The sequence below is a fragment of the Pan troglodytes genome, chromosome 6 (genome assembly GCF_028858775.2).
Source record: "Pan troglodytes isolate AG18354 chromosome 6, NHGRI_mPanTro3-v2.0_pri, whole genome shotgun sequence".
NCBI classification, from domain to species: Eukaryota; Metazoa; Chordata; class Mammalia; order Primates; family Hominidae; genus Pan; species Pan troglodytes.
The window spans coordinates 146,909,740-146,924,213 of record NC_072404.2 but is presented as its reverse complement, the minus strand read 5'-3'; the positions used below and the strand labels follow the sequence as shown (position 1 = coordinate 146,924,213).

The 14,474-nt window shown below is 54.0% G+C and overlaps 1 protein-coding gene across 5 annotated transcripts in view; it reads left to right on the top strand.

Moving 5' to 3' along the window:
- The first annotated feature begins 396 nt into the window (after positions 1-396).
- The window catches only part of PODXL (podocalyxin like), a 56,324-nt gene continuing 42,246 nt past the window's right edge, over positions 397-14,474 (top strand). For 2 of the 5 annotated variants that reach the window (XM_527978.9, XM_003318802.7), the window contains exon 1: positions 397-760. In XM_527978.9, the coding sequence (XP_527978.4) occupies positions 667-760 (94 nt within the window). In that variant the 5' untranslated portion in view covers positions 397-666. The remainder of the gene's footprint in view (positions 761-14,474) is intronic. The other 3 variants (XM_054656303.2, XM_009454215.4, XM_009454216.4) reach the window with 2 other exon arrangements.

The window sequence follows — 14,474 nt, the reverse complement described above, 5'->3', positions numbered from 1 at the left end:
GGCCCCGGGGGTGTGCTGGGGGATCCCGCCGGGCCCACTTAGAAGCACTCGGGGGGACACCTGTTCGGGACACCTGTGGACGGGGCCCGGCTGCACCGCAGGAGCCCCCCGCCCTGGCCCGCGCGCACACACAACCCCCAAGGCGCGGAGGCCGCCGGCCCTCCCGCCCGTCGCGCTCCAGGGCGGAGTTTCCTCCTCTGCTCATTGTTCACGGCCCAGCGCCCGCCCAGCCCCGGCCCCGGCCCCGCCCGGCCCGGCCGCCGCCGCCGCTGGCGGGCTCCTGGGGGAGGGGGAGGGGGAGGGGGAGGGGCGGGGGAGGGGGAGGGGGAGGGGCGGGGGAGGGGGCGGGGGCGGGGGCCGGCGCTGACGGGACGGGCCAGGAGTAGCCGCAGCCGCCAGTGGGGCCGCAGCCGCGCAGACGCCGCCCAGGACGCAGCCGCCGCCGCCGCCGCTCCTCTGCCACTGGCTCTGCGCCCCAGCCCGGCTCTGCTGCAGCGGCAGGGAGGAAGAGCCGCCGCAGCGCGACTCGGGAGCCCCGGGCCACAGCCTGGCCGCCGGAGCCACCCACAGGCCTCCCGGGGCGGCGCCCACGCTCCTACAGCCCGGACGCGCGGATCCTCCGCGGACACCGCAGCCACCTGCTCCCGGCCCAGAGGCGACGACACGATGCGCTGCGCGCTGGCGCTCTCGGCGCTGCTGCTACTGTTGTCGACGCCGCCGCTGCTGCCGTCGTCGCCGTCGCCGTCGCCCTCCCAGAATGGTGAGTGGCCGGCCCGGGCTCCGCCGGGACTCCCACCGTGCCCATGTGCCCCCTGCCCGGCCGAGCTGCAGGGAAGCCCGGCGCGCCGCGTGGTCCGACCCCGAGCAGCCCTATCACCGCCGGGGCCACACACGGAGCCCTGACCTTGCACCATCCACGCCCCCTCCAAACTCCGCAGCGCGGCAGGTGCAGGGCCTGGGCGTAGATTCGTCTCCACTCTCCACTCGGGAGGAGTGGGCGGTGGATTCTGCCCGGGCAAACAGGGGCGCGCCGGTGCTAAGTGGGTTTGCATGGGAAAGAAAAGGGAGACCGCACCGCGAGGCTCCACGCTTCTGCGGGACTCTCGGAATCTGATTACACCTTTCCTTCGTGTTGGAGGGAATGAGGGGCTGTAGTGTGTATTCGTTAATTCCAGGCAAAGAGGCAGGCGAGAGGCTCCCGTGGAAGTCCCTGAAGCAGGTGACAAGCCTCCAGCCACGGCCCACGCGGGCTATGTGCTTACCCGTTTGCAGAGGTTTTTCTAAGTAATGTGTGCAGGCTCAACTCCCTGAGCCCGTGCTGGGGCAGGTACAGAGTCGTAAGTGGACCTTCCACAGTCCCAGAGTCACCTGGCTGAGTGGGGGTCCTACCTCCGTGTCCCCAGAGCAATCGCTTCTTAGTGCGTGGCTACGATGGTGAGACTCCCCTCGAATCCTCTTGTTCAAACGGGAACTTCTCTCTCGTAGAATAGGATTGGGCTGCATTTTAGACACACCTTAGAAAATGTACCTGTCTCTCATGAAACACCTGCACCTCAGAAACATCCCCTCCCTGTTTCTTTTCAAGGTGAAATGTTACCCTTTCCCTTTTGGGGGACAGGCGATGGCTGCAAACTCAACCAGAACAGGTGTTCTTAAGCCCCTAGGGAACAGCTGGAGTCGGCTCAGCCCCACGGGAGAGGTGCATTTCTCATTCTCTTTTGCCCACCTGAGCACATGTCTGCAGGAAGAGCGGAGGTGGTGTGATCACCCTAGGGCCAGGAGGACTGCGGGGACAGCACAGACAGGGTAGGGACTCTGCTGTGAGCAGGTGCCGGCAGTTTGGGACTGGACTCTAAGGGGCCAGGGGAGATGGAAGGGCAGTACAGTCTCTCCTCTGCACCGCAGGAAACCTTTGGTAGTGGGCAGGCGCTGGCACTCAGGGAGCAGGCAGGCGTGGGCATCCTCCTGTGGCCGGCGGGAGACTCCACCAGCCTGACTAGAAAGGGAAGGTCCCGGCGGGGGGAAGAATGTGTGTCCCTGGAAGAGGGGCTGCAGTGTGAGGAACAGTCAGAACAGCTTTCAGAGTGGCAATCACTGAAGAGCCACACGACATGCAGGGTTGAGATGACACGGGAGTGTGGTGGCTCCTTAGCCCTACTCTGGGGACAGCTGGACTTCAGGGTGGGCCTTCATACGAACCTTTTATTGGGAAGCCTCTTAGAACCACCCAGAAGGGCGTTGGGCTGTGTCAGGAAAGAGGGGTTAGTCCCTAGTGCTTCTGAGCTTAAGGAAGCTGAGCCACCCTTCCTTTGAGGAGTGGGAGGCACTGTGGGACAAGACCCTCCCTGTCTGCCCTAAAAGGAAATGTTCATAAGTCACCAGTGGGCAAAGCTCTGACTCCAGCTCACTGCTGGCTTCAAGGATGGCACTGTTTTTCCTGGCACCTGGGCACTGCCAGAAACCATGTCTCTTCCATGAAGCACCACTTCTGGCCTAGCACAGGGTTTGGCACATGGCAGAAGTTTGGTATGTGGCAAACAAAAATGACCATAACCCAGTGCCTGCTCTAACCAGCAAGTAACTTGGCCTATCCGAGCACTGTATGCATTATAGTATGCAGCACTGTTGGGAAGCACTTAGAAAAGTGCAAAGTGCTAAGTGGGGGATGGGGAGAGGATGATGATCATGATGGTGATGATGATTTGCATGTATTGAGGCCAGAAAAGGCTTGTAGGGGGCATGTTGCGGCAAGGTTGGTCTGTTCAGTAGCTATGGTGCATTCTACACCACCCTCTAGGGACTCAGTAAGGCCAGCTCCATCCCTGTCCTTCTGAAGGTGTGGTCGCCTGGGCTGCTGTCATCGGGAATAGCATAAACACTGCCCCCCATCTGCTGGAATCCTGTGATTTGATTAAAAGCAAGAAAGATTTATAGCTCGAGTCTCTGCAACAAAGGAATTATCCCCAGACAGGTCCATCCCTGCCCCTCTCCCCCAGCTTACCTTCCAATATATGGGCAGATTATGCAGCCTACAGCAAAGAAAGCATTCACCTTAAGGGTCGGACAATTCATCAGACCCCCTTTCAGTGCTTTTTGGTTTGATAAGCATCTGGCAGAACCACAATGGTAAGTCACATCTCCGTGCCTCCGTTTCGTTATTTGTGAGATAGAATAAAAGAACCAAAGGGACCTCTAGTTCCACCATGATAAGATATCTGGGGTTCCGTGTTCCCTCAGCTACTGAAAGGACAAGCTGATTCAGTACTCTCAATCTGATGTTGAATGGATGAATTTTGGGCAACAGAAAGGCAGCTTGGTGGGGTGGAAACACTCAGACTTTGGGTCAGAGAGATGTGCGTGACCATGGACAAAATAGTGGACCTCCCTGAACCTCAGTTGCTTCATCTATAAAGTAATAACAGCCCTACCTTGTGGGTTGCTATGAAGATGAGCGAGTATATATATCATGGGCTTGGCTTTACGCCCAACTCAGGATCAACACTCAAAAAATAGCTATGATGATTAGTAAGCATATATATTGAGCACCTGGTGGGTTTAAGGGACCCCAGGCATTGGGATCCTGCCAATGTTTGTGGGTATCAGTGGATATATGATAATAAAAACTGAAGCCCCAGTGCCAGTCTGTGGGAGAGGGAGGCATATGGAAAAGAGTATAAGATTTGGAAGGGGTGGTCTGGAGGTCTGGAGAAAGCTTCCTGAAGGAGGTGGGGTTTTCACATAGGGATTTTAAAATTAAAAGGGTCAGTGTTTCCTAATGTGGCTGAGGCTCTATGAATTGTAGTGTGTAGGGGAGAGGCAGATTAGGGACGGGGAGTCTGTGATGGCGGTTCTTGAGATGGAGTCATTGAGGCTTTGGGGAGATTAGCTCTCAGAACTGGAGAGAAAATTCCACGGTGGCAGGGTGTGGCTGCTCACGCCTGGAATCCCAGCAAATTTGAGAGGCCAAGGTGGGAGGATCGCTTGAGCCTAGGAGTTCAAGACCAGCCTGGGCAACCTAGTAAGACTGTCTGTACTAAAAAGACAAAAAAGTTAGCTGGGCATGGTAGTGGCACAAGCCTGTAGTCCCAGCTACTCAGGAGACTGAGGTAGGAGAATTGCTTGAACCTGGGAGACAGAGGTTGCAGTGAGCCAAGATCACGCCACTGTTCTCCAGCCTGGGCAACAGAGGGAGACCCTGACTCAAGGAAAAAAACAAGGTGCCCAGGGCTGGGGTGGGGGAATGTGGGTGTTCCCAGCGTGGTGCAGCTTGGGACAGGATCTGAGGCAGGAGCGAGCTGGACATGGCGGGGTTAGGAGCCAGCCATTCAAGGGCAGACCCAAAAGCACCTGGTGTCAGCGTGGCCAGAGCTTTGGAGTGTGGTCGTCCAGAGAAGGGCTGAGGAGGGGAGCGTGGCCTGCCCAGGAGGGTCCTCAGGGTGTCCCCCAGGCCTAGAGAAGGTGGGGGAAGAGGCATGGAGGCTGTCCCCCATCTGGTTTTCCTCAGGAACCCATGTTTGAAAGGAGAGGAGGGTGCTGCCTGGGGTTTTAACACCACTGCCCTGTGGAAAGCTGAGAGGGGAAGGGGACTAGACTCCCTGTGGTTAGAATTCCCCCCCTTGCAGGGAGGGAGGGGAAGAGCCACTCCTAGCCACCCCCAGGCATCATCTCTGAGATGCCTTCCCTGGTTTCCTAGGGAGAACCAAAGTGTGTTCCACGATCTGTGTGTCTCCTCCACCATGCGGTGAGGCCCTCGAGGGGCCAGCAACATACTTATCACCACCTCCAGGGCCCAGCCCAGCACCCAGTGCTGAGCGGTCGCTTGGGATACTCTGGACTGTAGAACTGAGGGGAACCGGCTTCAGCCCTGGCTTTAGGCTCCCTGGAAGGGGAGTTTGCATCCTGGGAAGGGATGTCTGGCCAGTGGGCTTGTTCTCCAGCAGCCAGAGCTGGTGGGAGCAACTGCTGAAGGTTAAGGCTTCTGTGGGGCTGGTGACCCCTGCGATACTGGTGGCTGCTGTGGAGCTGGCTCAGCACTTAGCTCAGAGCCCTTCACTGTTTTTTTTTTTTTTGAGATGGAGTCTCGTTCTGTCACCCAGGCTGGACTGCAGTGGCGCGATCTCAGCTCACTACAAGCTCCACCTCCCGGGTTCACGCCATTCTCCTGCCTCAGCCTCCCGAATAGCTAGGACTACAGGCGCCCACCTCCACGCCCGGCTAATTTTCTGTATTTTTTAGTAGGGACGGGGATTCACCATGTTAGCCAGGAAGGTCTCGATCTCCTGACCTCGTGATCCACCCGCCTCAGCCTCCCAAATTGCTGGGATCACAGGCATGAGCCACCGCACCCAGCTCAGAGCCCTTCACTCTTAAGGGAAGTGGGAGGAATCGTGTCTCCAGTTCACTGGACTTCTCAGGAGGGGACGTAGATGACCCCTATTCCAGGAAGTCATCCTTTGAGGCAGAGGCCCTCTTCAGGGCTGCTGAATGCAAGCTTTGCTCTAGCTGAAATGGAAGTCATTCCTACATAATCAGAGAAAGAGAATGGCATTGCCCTGCCCATCCCTATCCACCAGCCTGAGCCTGCCTGGACACTTTCATTGGACCTCAGCCAGGAGCTCTTTACCCAGCTCTGGGCTCATTTCCTATTTGCACCCACTGGCCATGAAGCAGGGCAGGGAGCTCAGCTGGTGGGGTTTCCTGTCCCGGACCCAGGAACATGAGCTAAGTTGGATGGGCCTCTCTTTATCATGTGTCCTGTCTGCTCTATGGGGCTGTTAAGAAATCAAGTGATGTAGCAGATCTGGGATGGTGACTCCTACCCTGCACAGGCCAAATGACGGGGACATTCTCTATAAGAAAAGCCTTCAAGAAAATTGACACAGAGGATCCCTTAAAGGAGCCTCTTCATATTTGCAGTAACATTTGCCATATGACTGCTTCGAGTCGGCAGCCTGCAGGCTGTGCAATGTGGAATTCGGTTGGCAAAGGGTACTTTCCACACCACTTCTAAATGAGCCAGAAAATCATAGGACACAGAATTCTAGAGCTGGGGAGCCTTCTGGAAATCATCTACTACAACCTGCTTGTTTCAAATGGGGGATTGCAGGCCAGGGAGGTGGGTTCATTTGCCCAAGTTCCCAGTGACTCTCAATAAATAGCTTTCCAGGAGGTGGGTGTGCACACGTGTGTGTGCGTGCGTGCGCATGTATGTGTGTGCATGTGCGCATACGTGTCAGCTGTAAATACCAGAATAGAACTCAGCCCTTTCAGTGCTGATTCCCTCCTGGGAATTGGAAAAACTCACCAAATCCCCTTTATATATTTTTTTATTTTACTTCTTTTTTTTTTTTGAGATGGAATCTCGCTGTGTTGCCAAGGGTGGAGTGCAGGTGGCTTGCTGCAACCTCTGCCTCCCAGATTCAAGACATCCTCCTGCCTCAGCCTCCTGAGTAGCTGGGACTACAGGCATGCGCCACCACACCCAGCTAATTTCTGTAGAAATGGGGTCTCACCATGTTGGCCAGGCTGGTCTTGAACGCCTAACCTTGAGTGATCTGCCCACCTCAGCCTCCCAGTGCTAGGATTACAGGCATGAGCCATCATGCCTGGCGAAAAACCTCTTTAAAAAGGATTTTAGGATGGTGACAAACCTATACTGTGCCCACATCTCTTTCCCTACCCCTCTACCATAAGGGTAAATTGAGGCTTGGGGCCATGTTGCTATTTAAGAGTTAGACTCCTAAGGGTGCCTGGAATACTGTGCCATAGCACTGGCCACCATGCATTGTGCCTAAATATGTCTGTGTTTGCCACTGGCCCACTGGCTGAGAACCCCCTGTCATGTCCACAGCCTCTAGCCAAATAGGTGGTTAAGAAATGTTTGCGGGATAATTGGCTGCACAAAATGCAGCGTTCAGCTGCAGATTCATCAGTGGCCCTTGCCCACATCTCCCGCATCCCAAGCTCTTGCATTGTCTCTGAGTCCTGGCCCTGCCCTGAATCGCTGGAGCAGCAGCAAGCACAGACCCTCAGCTAAGAGGGTCCCCCAGCTAAGGTTGGCCCCTGGGCCACCTCCAACCATCCCCACCCCCTTCCCCGACATATATCACCACCACCCTCTCTTCTTTTGTAGCCTTATTCCCCTTGGGAGTAAGCCACCTCACACTTCCCAGGACCAGGGTGTAGGGTCGCACCTCGTCCACCAATTGTCATGGCCGGAAGGCTATGTATGTGCCTCCACTCAGGGGGAAGAGAATTCTAAGGAGCGGCTGAGAGAGGCTTGCTATCTGGCCCTGGATTGGGGTGAAGGGGCCTCCCAGAGCCAGGCCCCTAGGGATGTGTGGACTGACCTGGGGTCTACGCTGTCTGATTTCTTAACCTTCCAGCTACCCGACCCTGATCAGGGTAGAAGGGACGGCAGTTAAGCAAGCCGGTGAGGAGGGCACTCTGTAATTCTTGAACATACTGGCTGTGTGTGAGGCTGAAGCCACAGCTCCTTCTTACCTGAAATTCATGGAGCTCTGCCTGAGGACTGAGTCCCTTTGGTCTCCATCCAGCCAGGTTCCCATGCCAACCTACTCCCAACACACTGATTGGAACCACAGAGCCCTCCAGCTGGGGTAGCCTGCCTTTGCATGACCTTTATCTCACAGACCATTCCAGAGAGGAGAAACTGAGGCACAGATGCAAGGACTTGCAGTAGATCATACAACCAGCTCTTCTCCAAATATGTACGTGGTTCACTCCCTCACTTCCTTCAGCTCTCCCCATGAATGCCACTTTCTCAAAGAGGCCTACCGGGGCTGCTCTGCTTAGAAACCCCTCCCCCCAGCACACTCTTTTCCTCCTACTCGCCTTTATTTTCTCCATAGCACTCGTCACCTGATATGTGTTCATTGGTTTGTTTGTTTGTCTGTCTCTCCCCCGTTAGACTGTAAGTTCCATGAGGGCAGGGACTTCCATTGTGCTGTAGCCACAGCACCTAGAATAGCACTTAGCTCAAAGTAGCTGTTCCATAAATATAGGTTGAATGAATGAGTTAGTAAGTGAGTAGGTGTCAGGGCTGGCTTAGAACTTGCCTGCCAGCCTGTGCTCTGTAAATGCAAGGCTACCTGATTCAAGAAAGAGGTGGCAGGTGGGGGCCGGCCTAGGTCCTGGGGGAACAGGCATATGGGCAGGAAGGAGCAGGGATTCCTGGTAGGAAGCAGGAGGGGGCCATGTCTCCTGTGCTGTCCCCACCCAAAGGATCCTTCAGCTGAGGATTGGGGCTTGTGTTTGTTAGAACTTGATTTGGCTGCTCATAGCAACAAAAAAGAGTAGTGGATTAAATAAGACAGGCATCAGTTATATCTCTCTCATATCATAGAACTTCAGAGGGGTGGTATAGTGGTTCTGCCATCATTCACACGTGGCCTCGTGGTCCAAGGTGGCTGCTGGAGTTCCAACCATCAGGAAAAAGGAAGGAACAAGAAGCATGTGGCTCCTCTTTAGAGTGCGCCTCCCAGAAACCACATGTGACACTTCCAGTCACATTTTGTTGAACAGAACTTAGCATGTGGCCACACTAGCTGAAAGGCAGGCAGGAAAGAGAACTTAGGGAAGAGTAATTTTTATTTCAGGCACCCAAGTGCCTACCCAAAACACAGTGGTTCAGTTACAAGGAGGAAGCAGAGAGTGGATATTTGCAGTAGGTGACTGGCAAATGCTACTGCAGAACTGGTCCCTGCAAACCTTGGACGTCTCTGTAGCTGCCCTCTGTCCTCACCTTGCCAGTCAGATCAGCTTCGCCTCTGCACACAGCTCTCAGGAAACACAGCTCTCAGGAAGCCTGGTCCCACTTAGTCCTCCGGTTATGTGGCTGTAGCCTTCTGGTCCTGAGGGGCAGTTTCTGGTAATGCACAAAGAAACCTGGCTCCTTCCTAATTGGGTCTTGAGCTGCAACAGGGATCTGAGGTGTCCCAGGACCTCCATAAGCTGGGCCTTGGGCAGGGTAGGAGGGGAAGGACCTGGGTTCCCCCACTGGCCTGTGGATAGGGAAGAAGTGTTTCTGCTCCCCATCTCTCCCTCTCACCTCAGAGCAGGTGAGTGCAGGCCAAGGAAATACTGTCTTAGGGGTTTGGCTATGAGCTCTCAGTGACAGCAGCAGCCGGGGGCCAGTGACTTTGAAACCTGCGGGTGGTATTCCGTGGAGCTGCCTTGGGGGCCACGGAGGGCTTGGGGTGCATACCTCGAGAGGAAAATAAAGAGGAGGCCGATTTGGGGGGAGTTTTACGTCCATCCTCTTCATGAAGGCCTACTTTTAACTGTTCCGTATGATAAGTCTCTACGTAAGAATTCCTTTGTCAAAAAATTTTGCTGTGATGGTGAAGAGAAGAAAAATGGAAATCTCTGCTGATGCCCTAGACTCTGCAGTTAAGAGGCTTGGATTTTAGCCACAGCTTCGACACTTGCTAGCCTTGTGATCTCAGACTTGTTCCTTGACCTGGGCTTCTCCAGCGGGAAAATAGGTATTGTGCCCTCCTCCATAGCAAGGGCTAAATAGGATCATGTAGGTGGTGCCTCTGATGTGCAGAAAGCATCCACACGTGTTGATTTTTTTTTTTTTTTTTTTTTTTTTTTTTTTTTGAGATGGAGTTTCACTCTTGTTTGTCCAGGCTGGAGTGCAATGGCGCGATCTTGGGTCACCACTACCTCCGCCTCCCGGGTTCAAGTGATTCTCCTGCCCCCGCCTCTGGAGTAGCTGGAATTACAGGCATGCACCACCACGCCCACCTAAGTTTGTATTTTTAGTAGAGACGGGGTTTCTCCTTGTTGGTCAGGCTGGTCTTGAACTCCCAACCTCAGGTGATCCGCCTAATCAGCCTCCCAAAGTGCTAGGATTACAGATGTGAGCCACCCGCACCTGGCATGTTGATTTTATTTCTTGTATTGGCGTCAGCCCTAGCCCAGTGTGAGTCAACAGACCCTGTTACCCCACCCCCAACGCCATGCTAGAGCAGCATCCTCTGCGACCTCACAGGGCCAGGTTTTCTTCTTCAAGGCCCTTCCCCATTACTCAGGCTGGGGGCCTCAGTGCGGGGAGGCAGGGTTAGTTGCAGACCGCAGTTTCAGATAAAGGTGGCCAGGGTGGGCTTAGCTAAGAAGCGACTGAGATGGCGCCCCCTGCCTTCCTATTCCTGCCTGGTGCTCCTCAGCTCACCCCTAGGGGGCACTGCCCTTCACTTTGGGGCTTTGAGTCAAAACAGACTTTTTTTTTTTTTTTTTTTTTTTTTTTTTTTGAGACAGGGCCTCACTGTGTTGCCCAGGCTGGAGTGCAGTGGCACGATCTCGACTCACTGCAACCTCCGCCTCAGGAGTTCAAGCGATCCTCTCACCTCGGCTTCCCCCATAGTTGGGATTACAGGCACCTGCCCCCAAGCCCAGCTGATTTTGGGATTTTTAGTAGAGATGGGGTTCTCCCATGTTGGCCAGGCTGGTCTTGAATTCCCGGCCTCAAGTGATCCGCCCACCTCAGCCTCCCAAAGTGCTGGAATTACAGACGTGAGCCACAGCGCCCGGCCCAAAACAGGCTTTCTGAAGCCACCTGCACCCCGATCCTGGCAGCCCCCTAGGTGGTTAGCCCATAACGTGGTTAAATGCAGTCTTCCACCTCTTGGCTCTCTTTCTACCTGGATAAATGGCGCTTGTGATTGGGTAATCAGCTCCTGGCCACGCCCACTGTACACTCCCTCCTAGCCCTGGGATCCCAGTCTCCCTTTCACTTTCCTTTCTCAGATCATCCAACCCTGAGCCTACCCCCTCTCTTGCACGAAATTCCTCTTGATGCCATCGAGCCAGGCAGTGAAGCAGGCAGTGACACGATGTTGATCTTTCTATGGCCAGCTCTCCATTTTCCTTCTCAGGAAAGGGAGGGCATGGGGGAGGTGCATGGAGCTACAGTCCAACAACTAGAGAAAGGAATATTTCCTCACAAGGACGAAAAGTGGGAGGAAGATAGGAAGGGAAGGTAGGAAGTACTCACAGATCTGCCTTGGGGGCATTGCTCTGTGCCTCAGTTTACCCACATGGTAAGTCTGGGCTAGCACCATATGAGGTTTTTTATTTTACTTTTATATTCCATAAAGCAAGCTGTGTTCCAAACTGTGTCCAGTAAGAACATTTCGTAATCCTCAAGATTTTAATAGTTATGCTCTCAATGAATATTTAATAAGATGAATACATTTCCCTTCTTAGAAGGTCAAAATACATTATGATCTTACATGCTTTGAAATATCCTCTAAGGAAGATTACTTATTACCTTTGTTTTAACCCATCATTCCCCAAACGTACTTTAACTATGGGACCATTTCCTTTTCAGCTTCCTCTTTTTAGTAGAACATCGATCCAGATTTAGTAGAACATCAAGAGGAACAGCTTCCTCTCTTTAGTAGAATGAGAGTGTTTAACATCTTGTGAAACACTCATGTTTCCCCAGGATATTTTGGGGGAAATACTGATGTGAAGATAGAGTGACCAACTGTCCCAGATTACCCAGTATAAACAGGTTATCCTGGGATGTGGGACTTAGAGTACTAAAACCCAGACAGTCCTGCGTAAAGACCAAGCTGGAAAAGCATTAGCTATAACAACACACTCACATGTGTCTAGCTGAAATGAAGAGGGCCCTCTGACCTTAGGGGATTTATAGGAAACAACATGGCAGGTCGCAGCCAGTTTGAAGGCTGCTTGCCCCAGAGTCCATTGGGAACAAGTTACATTCCAGGCTGGTGGCCCCTCAAGAGTGTTTGCAGTGGTGTTGCTTCTCAGCCAGAAGTGGGAGCCTCTGTTAAAAGAATTATGGAAGTGTGTGTTTTTGATGTTTGATCTTTCTGCCCAGATGGGGGCAGACATTGTTTGCCGGTTGCCTGTGGCTGGCTCTTTCCTGTTGTGCCTCTGCCCCCTGCTGCTTTTTGAGTCCTTGACCCTGACAGCATCACAGTGCTGTTTTAGATCCTGAGTCCCGTCATCCTGTCATCCTGTCATCCTGCCCCAGGAGCTTGGGGAAGGGGATTCCAGGATGTTCTGGTAGCCAGCACTGTCATAGTGGCTCACAGACAGTTCTGGATAAACAGGGCCTGCTGAGTGCATGGGTCTCATCCACCTTCATGCTGTCATTGTTCCTGGGAGTTGGTGGTTGAGGGGGTAGTGTGCTTGTTTGTTAAGCCACCAGCTTGCATGTGCTTTTCCAGCTGCAGCTAGCACCTAAGGCACTACTCGCAGGTGGGACAATGAGGAGGGGTGCCCATTGTTCAGCCAGATGCAGTCCTGCATCCTGCCCCGGGGGCACTGCCAAGCGTAGTACAGGGCGTGCGTGCGGAGGCCCTGCTGCTCCCTCCCCAGGCCTGTGCTGTCCTAACTCCTGCCCACACCTCCCTGATCTGGAGGCCCTGAGAGCACCGCCCAAAAAGTTGCTTCTCATCCTGAGGTCATCCTGGGTTTTGCTTCTCCATGGCTGGGGTTCTAGAGAGCTTGTGCTGTGGATCGGCTTCTGGGGAAGGGCAGGTGGGAGCCGTCCTGGCCTTTCGTTCACCCACGGCATCCTATGGGGATTACACTTGGGCAGGGAAATTCTCTGGCTTTACAGCCCTGGATGAATCTGGAAGTCTGGTCCTGTTGACACAGAATCACATCTCTGAATGCCACAGGCACTCTAGGGCAATCGTGTCCATGTGCCAGCTATAACTGGCCCTGGGGTCTCCTGTTGGCTAAGCGCTGGGTGTTTGTGTGGGTGCGCCACATGTACACAGGGCTGGTGGCAGTCACAGTGAAGAAAACCAGCAGGGTCCATCTGAGTTGGGTGTTGAGCTGAGGAGTGGGTTTGCAAAAGAAACAGATCCTCTGTCCAGACACTCACAACCCAGTGTCCTCCCTGCAGGCCTCAGTTTCCTCATCTGTGAATGAGGAGCTGGCCCAGTGGCTCTCAGGGGCCTTCCTGTTTAGTATTTCCCATGGTCTAAAGCTGGGTGATTTCGGCCCCAGGACTGCTGGCGTCATGGGACTGATGGGTGTGTGTGGCTGCATATGCAGAGGGAACCCAGCTGGACAGTGTGGATGTTCTGAGCCATTGGGAATGGCTGGAGGGGGCTGTTCTCATGCATTTGGCTTCTGGGGACAGGCAGTGACACCATGGATTCCTGGGTAATGTGAAGGGGGGCATGGACACATGTCCTGTAGTGTCCTGGGGGCTCTTCGTGTTTTGCTGGCCTCGGCCCTTTCTTCATCTCACTGCAGGTCAGATGCCTCCCTTTCCCCTGTCCAACAACCAAGAGGGGTGCAGCACCTGGAGCCAGGTGTATGTGGGCACTCAGGCCCCACAGGATTGGAGAGCTGCACTAGGAGTGGGACTACATGGTTCTTAGATGCCAAAGAAGGCGTGGTGGTGCCTGGTCCTCTGACTGCTTGCTCGTCTCTACTTGTTGGGCTGAGATCACATGACATCTAGGCTTCCTCTAGCTGTAACATTATGACTCTGGGATGCGGAGGAATGTGATGCCTGCATGGCTTTTAAAGAGCAGGGGACAAGGGATGGCCTGGCACGGTGGTTCACACCTATAATCCCAGCACTTTGGGAGGCCGAGGCAGGAGGATCGTTTGAAGCCAGGAGTTCAAGACCAGCCTGGGCAACATAGTGAGGCCCTATCTCTACATACAGTTTAAAAATTAGTCAAGCATGGTGGTATGCACCTGTAATTCCAGCTACCTGGGAGGCTGAGGTGGGTACTACTTGCTAAGCCTAGAAGTTTGAGAGGCTGTAGTGAGCTATGATTGTGCCACTGTACGCCAGCCTGGATGACACAACAAGACCCTATCTTTAAATAAATATGAAAATAATAAGTTTAAAAAGTAGAAAACAGTGGCTTAAAAACATACATTTGGCTGAACTGATGACAAAAAAGAAAAGCAGAGAACATCCCAGCCTCTGGTCACAGAGCACCGTGAACTCAGCCCCAGCCTGTCCCTGGCCCCTGCGTCCAGCCCGAGGGGTGGCATCAGCTCTTCACGCTCTGCATCTCTAGACCTTGTGCCAGCAAAGACCAGGCTGTAAGGGAAAACAAGAAAGGTGACAGCTCCTCGGACCAGGATCTCTGGATCCTGTGATCCTGGCTCTGCCTCTCCCTAGAAGCTGCACTACTGCCATGCTCTAGAGGGAGGGAGGCTCTAACTGGCGCTGTACATGCTTTCCAGACGAGAAATCCAAGGCGGAGGATGCTGGTGATTTTACCTAGAGTCACGTCTTGAGGCTCCAGGTACCCCTTTCCACTTTATTTGTTGCTGTTATTGCTGTTGTCGTCATTGAGACAGGGTCTCCCTCTGTCACCCAGGCTGGAGTACAGTGGCACAAACATGGCTTACTGCAGCCTTGACCTCCTAGGCTGAAGCGATCCTCCTGCCTCAGCTTCCTGTGTAGCTGGGACCACAGGCATGCACCACCATGC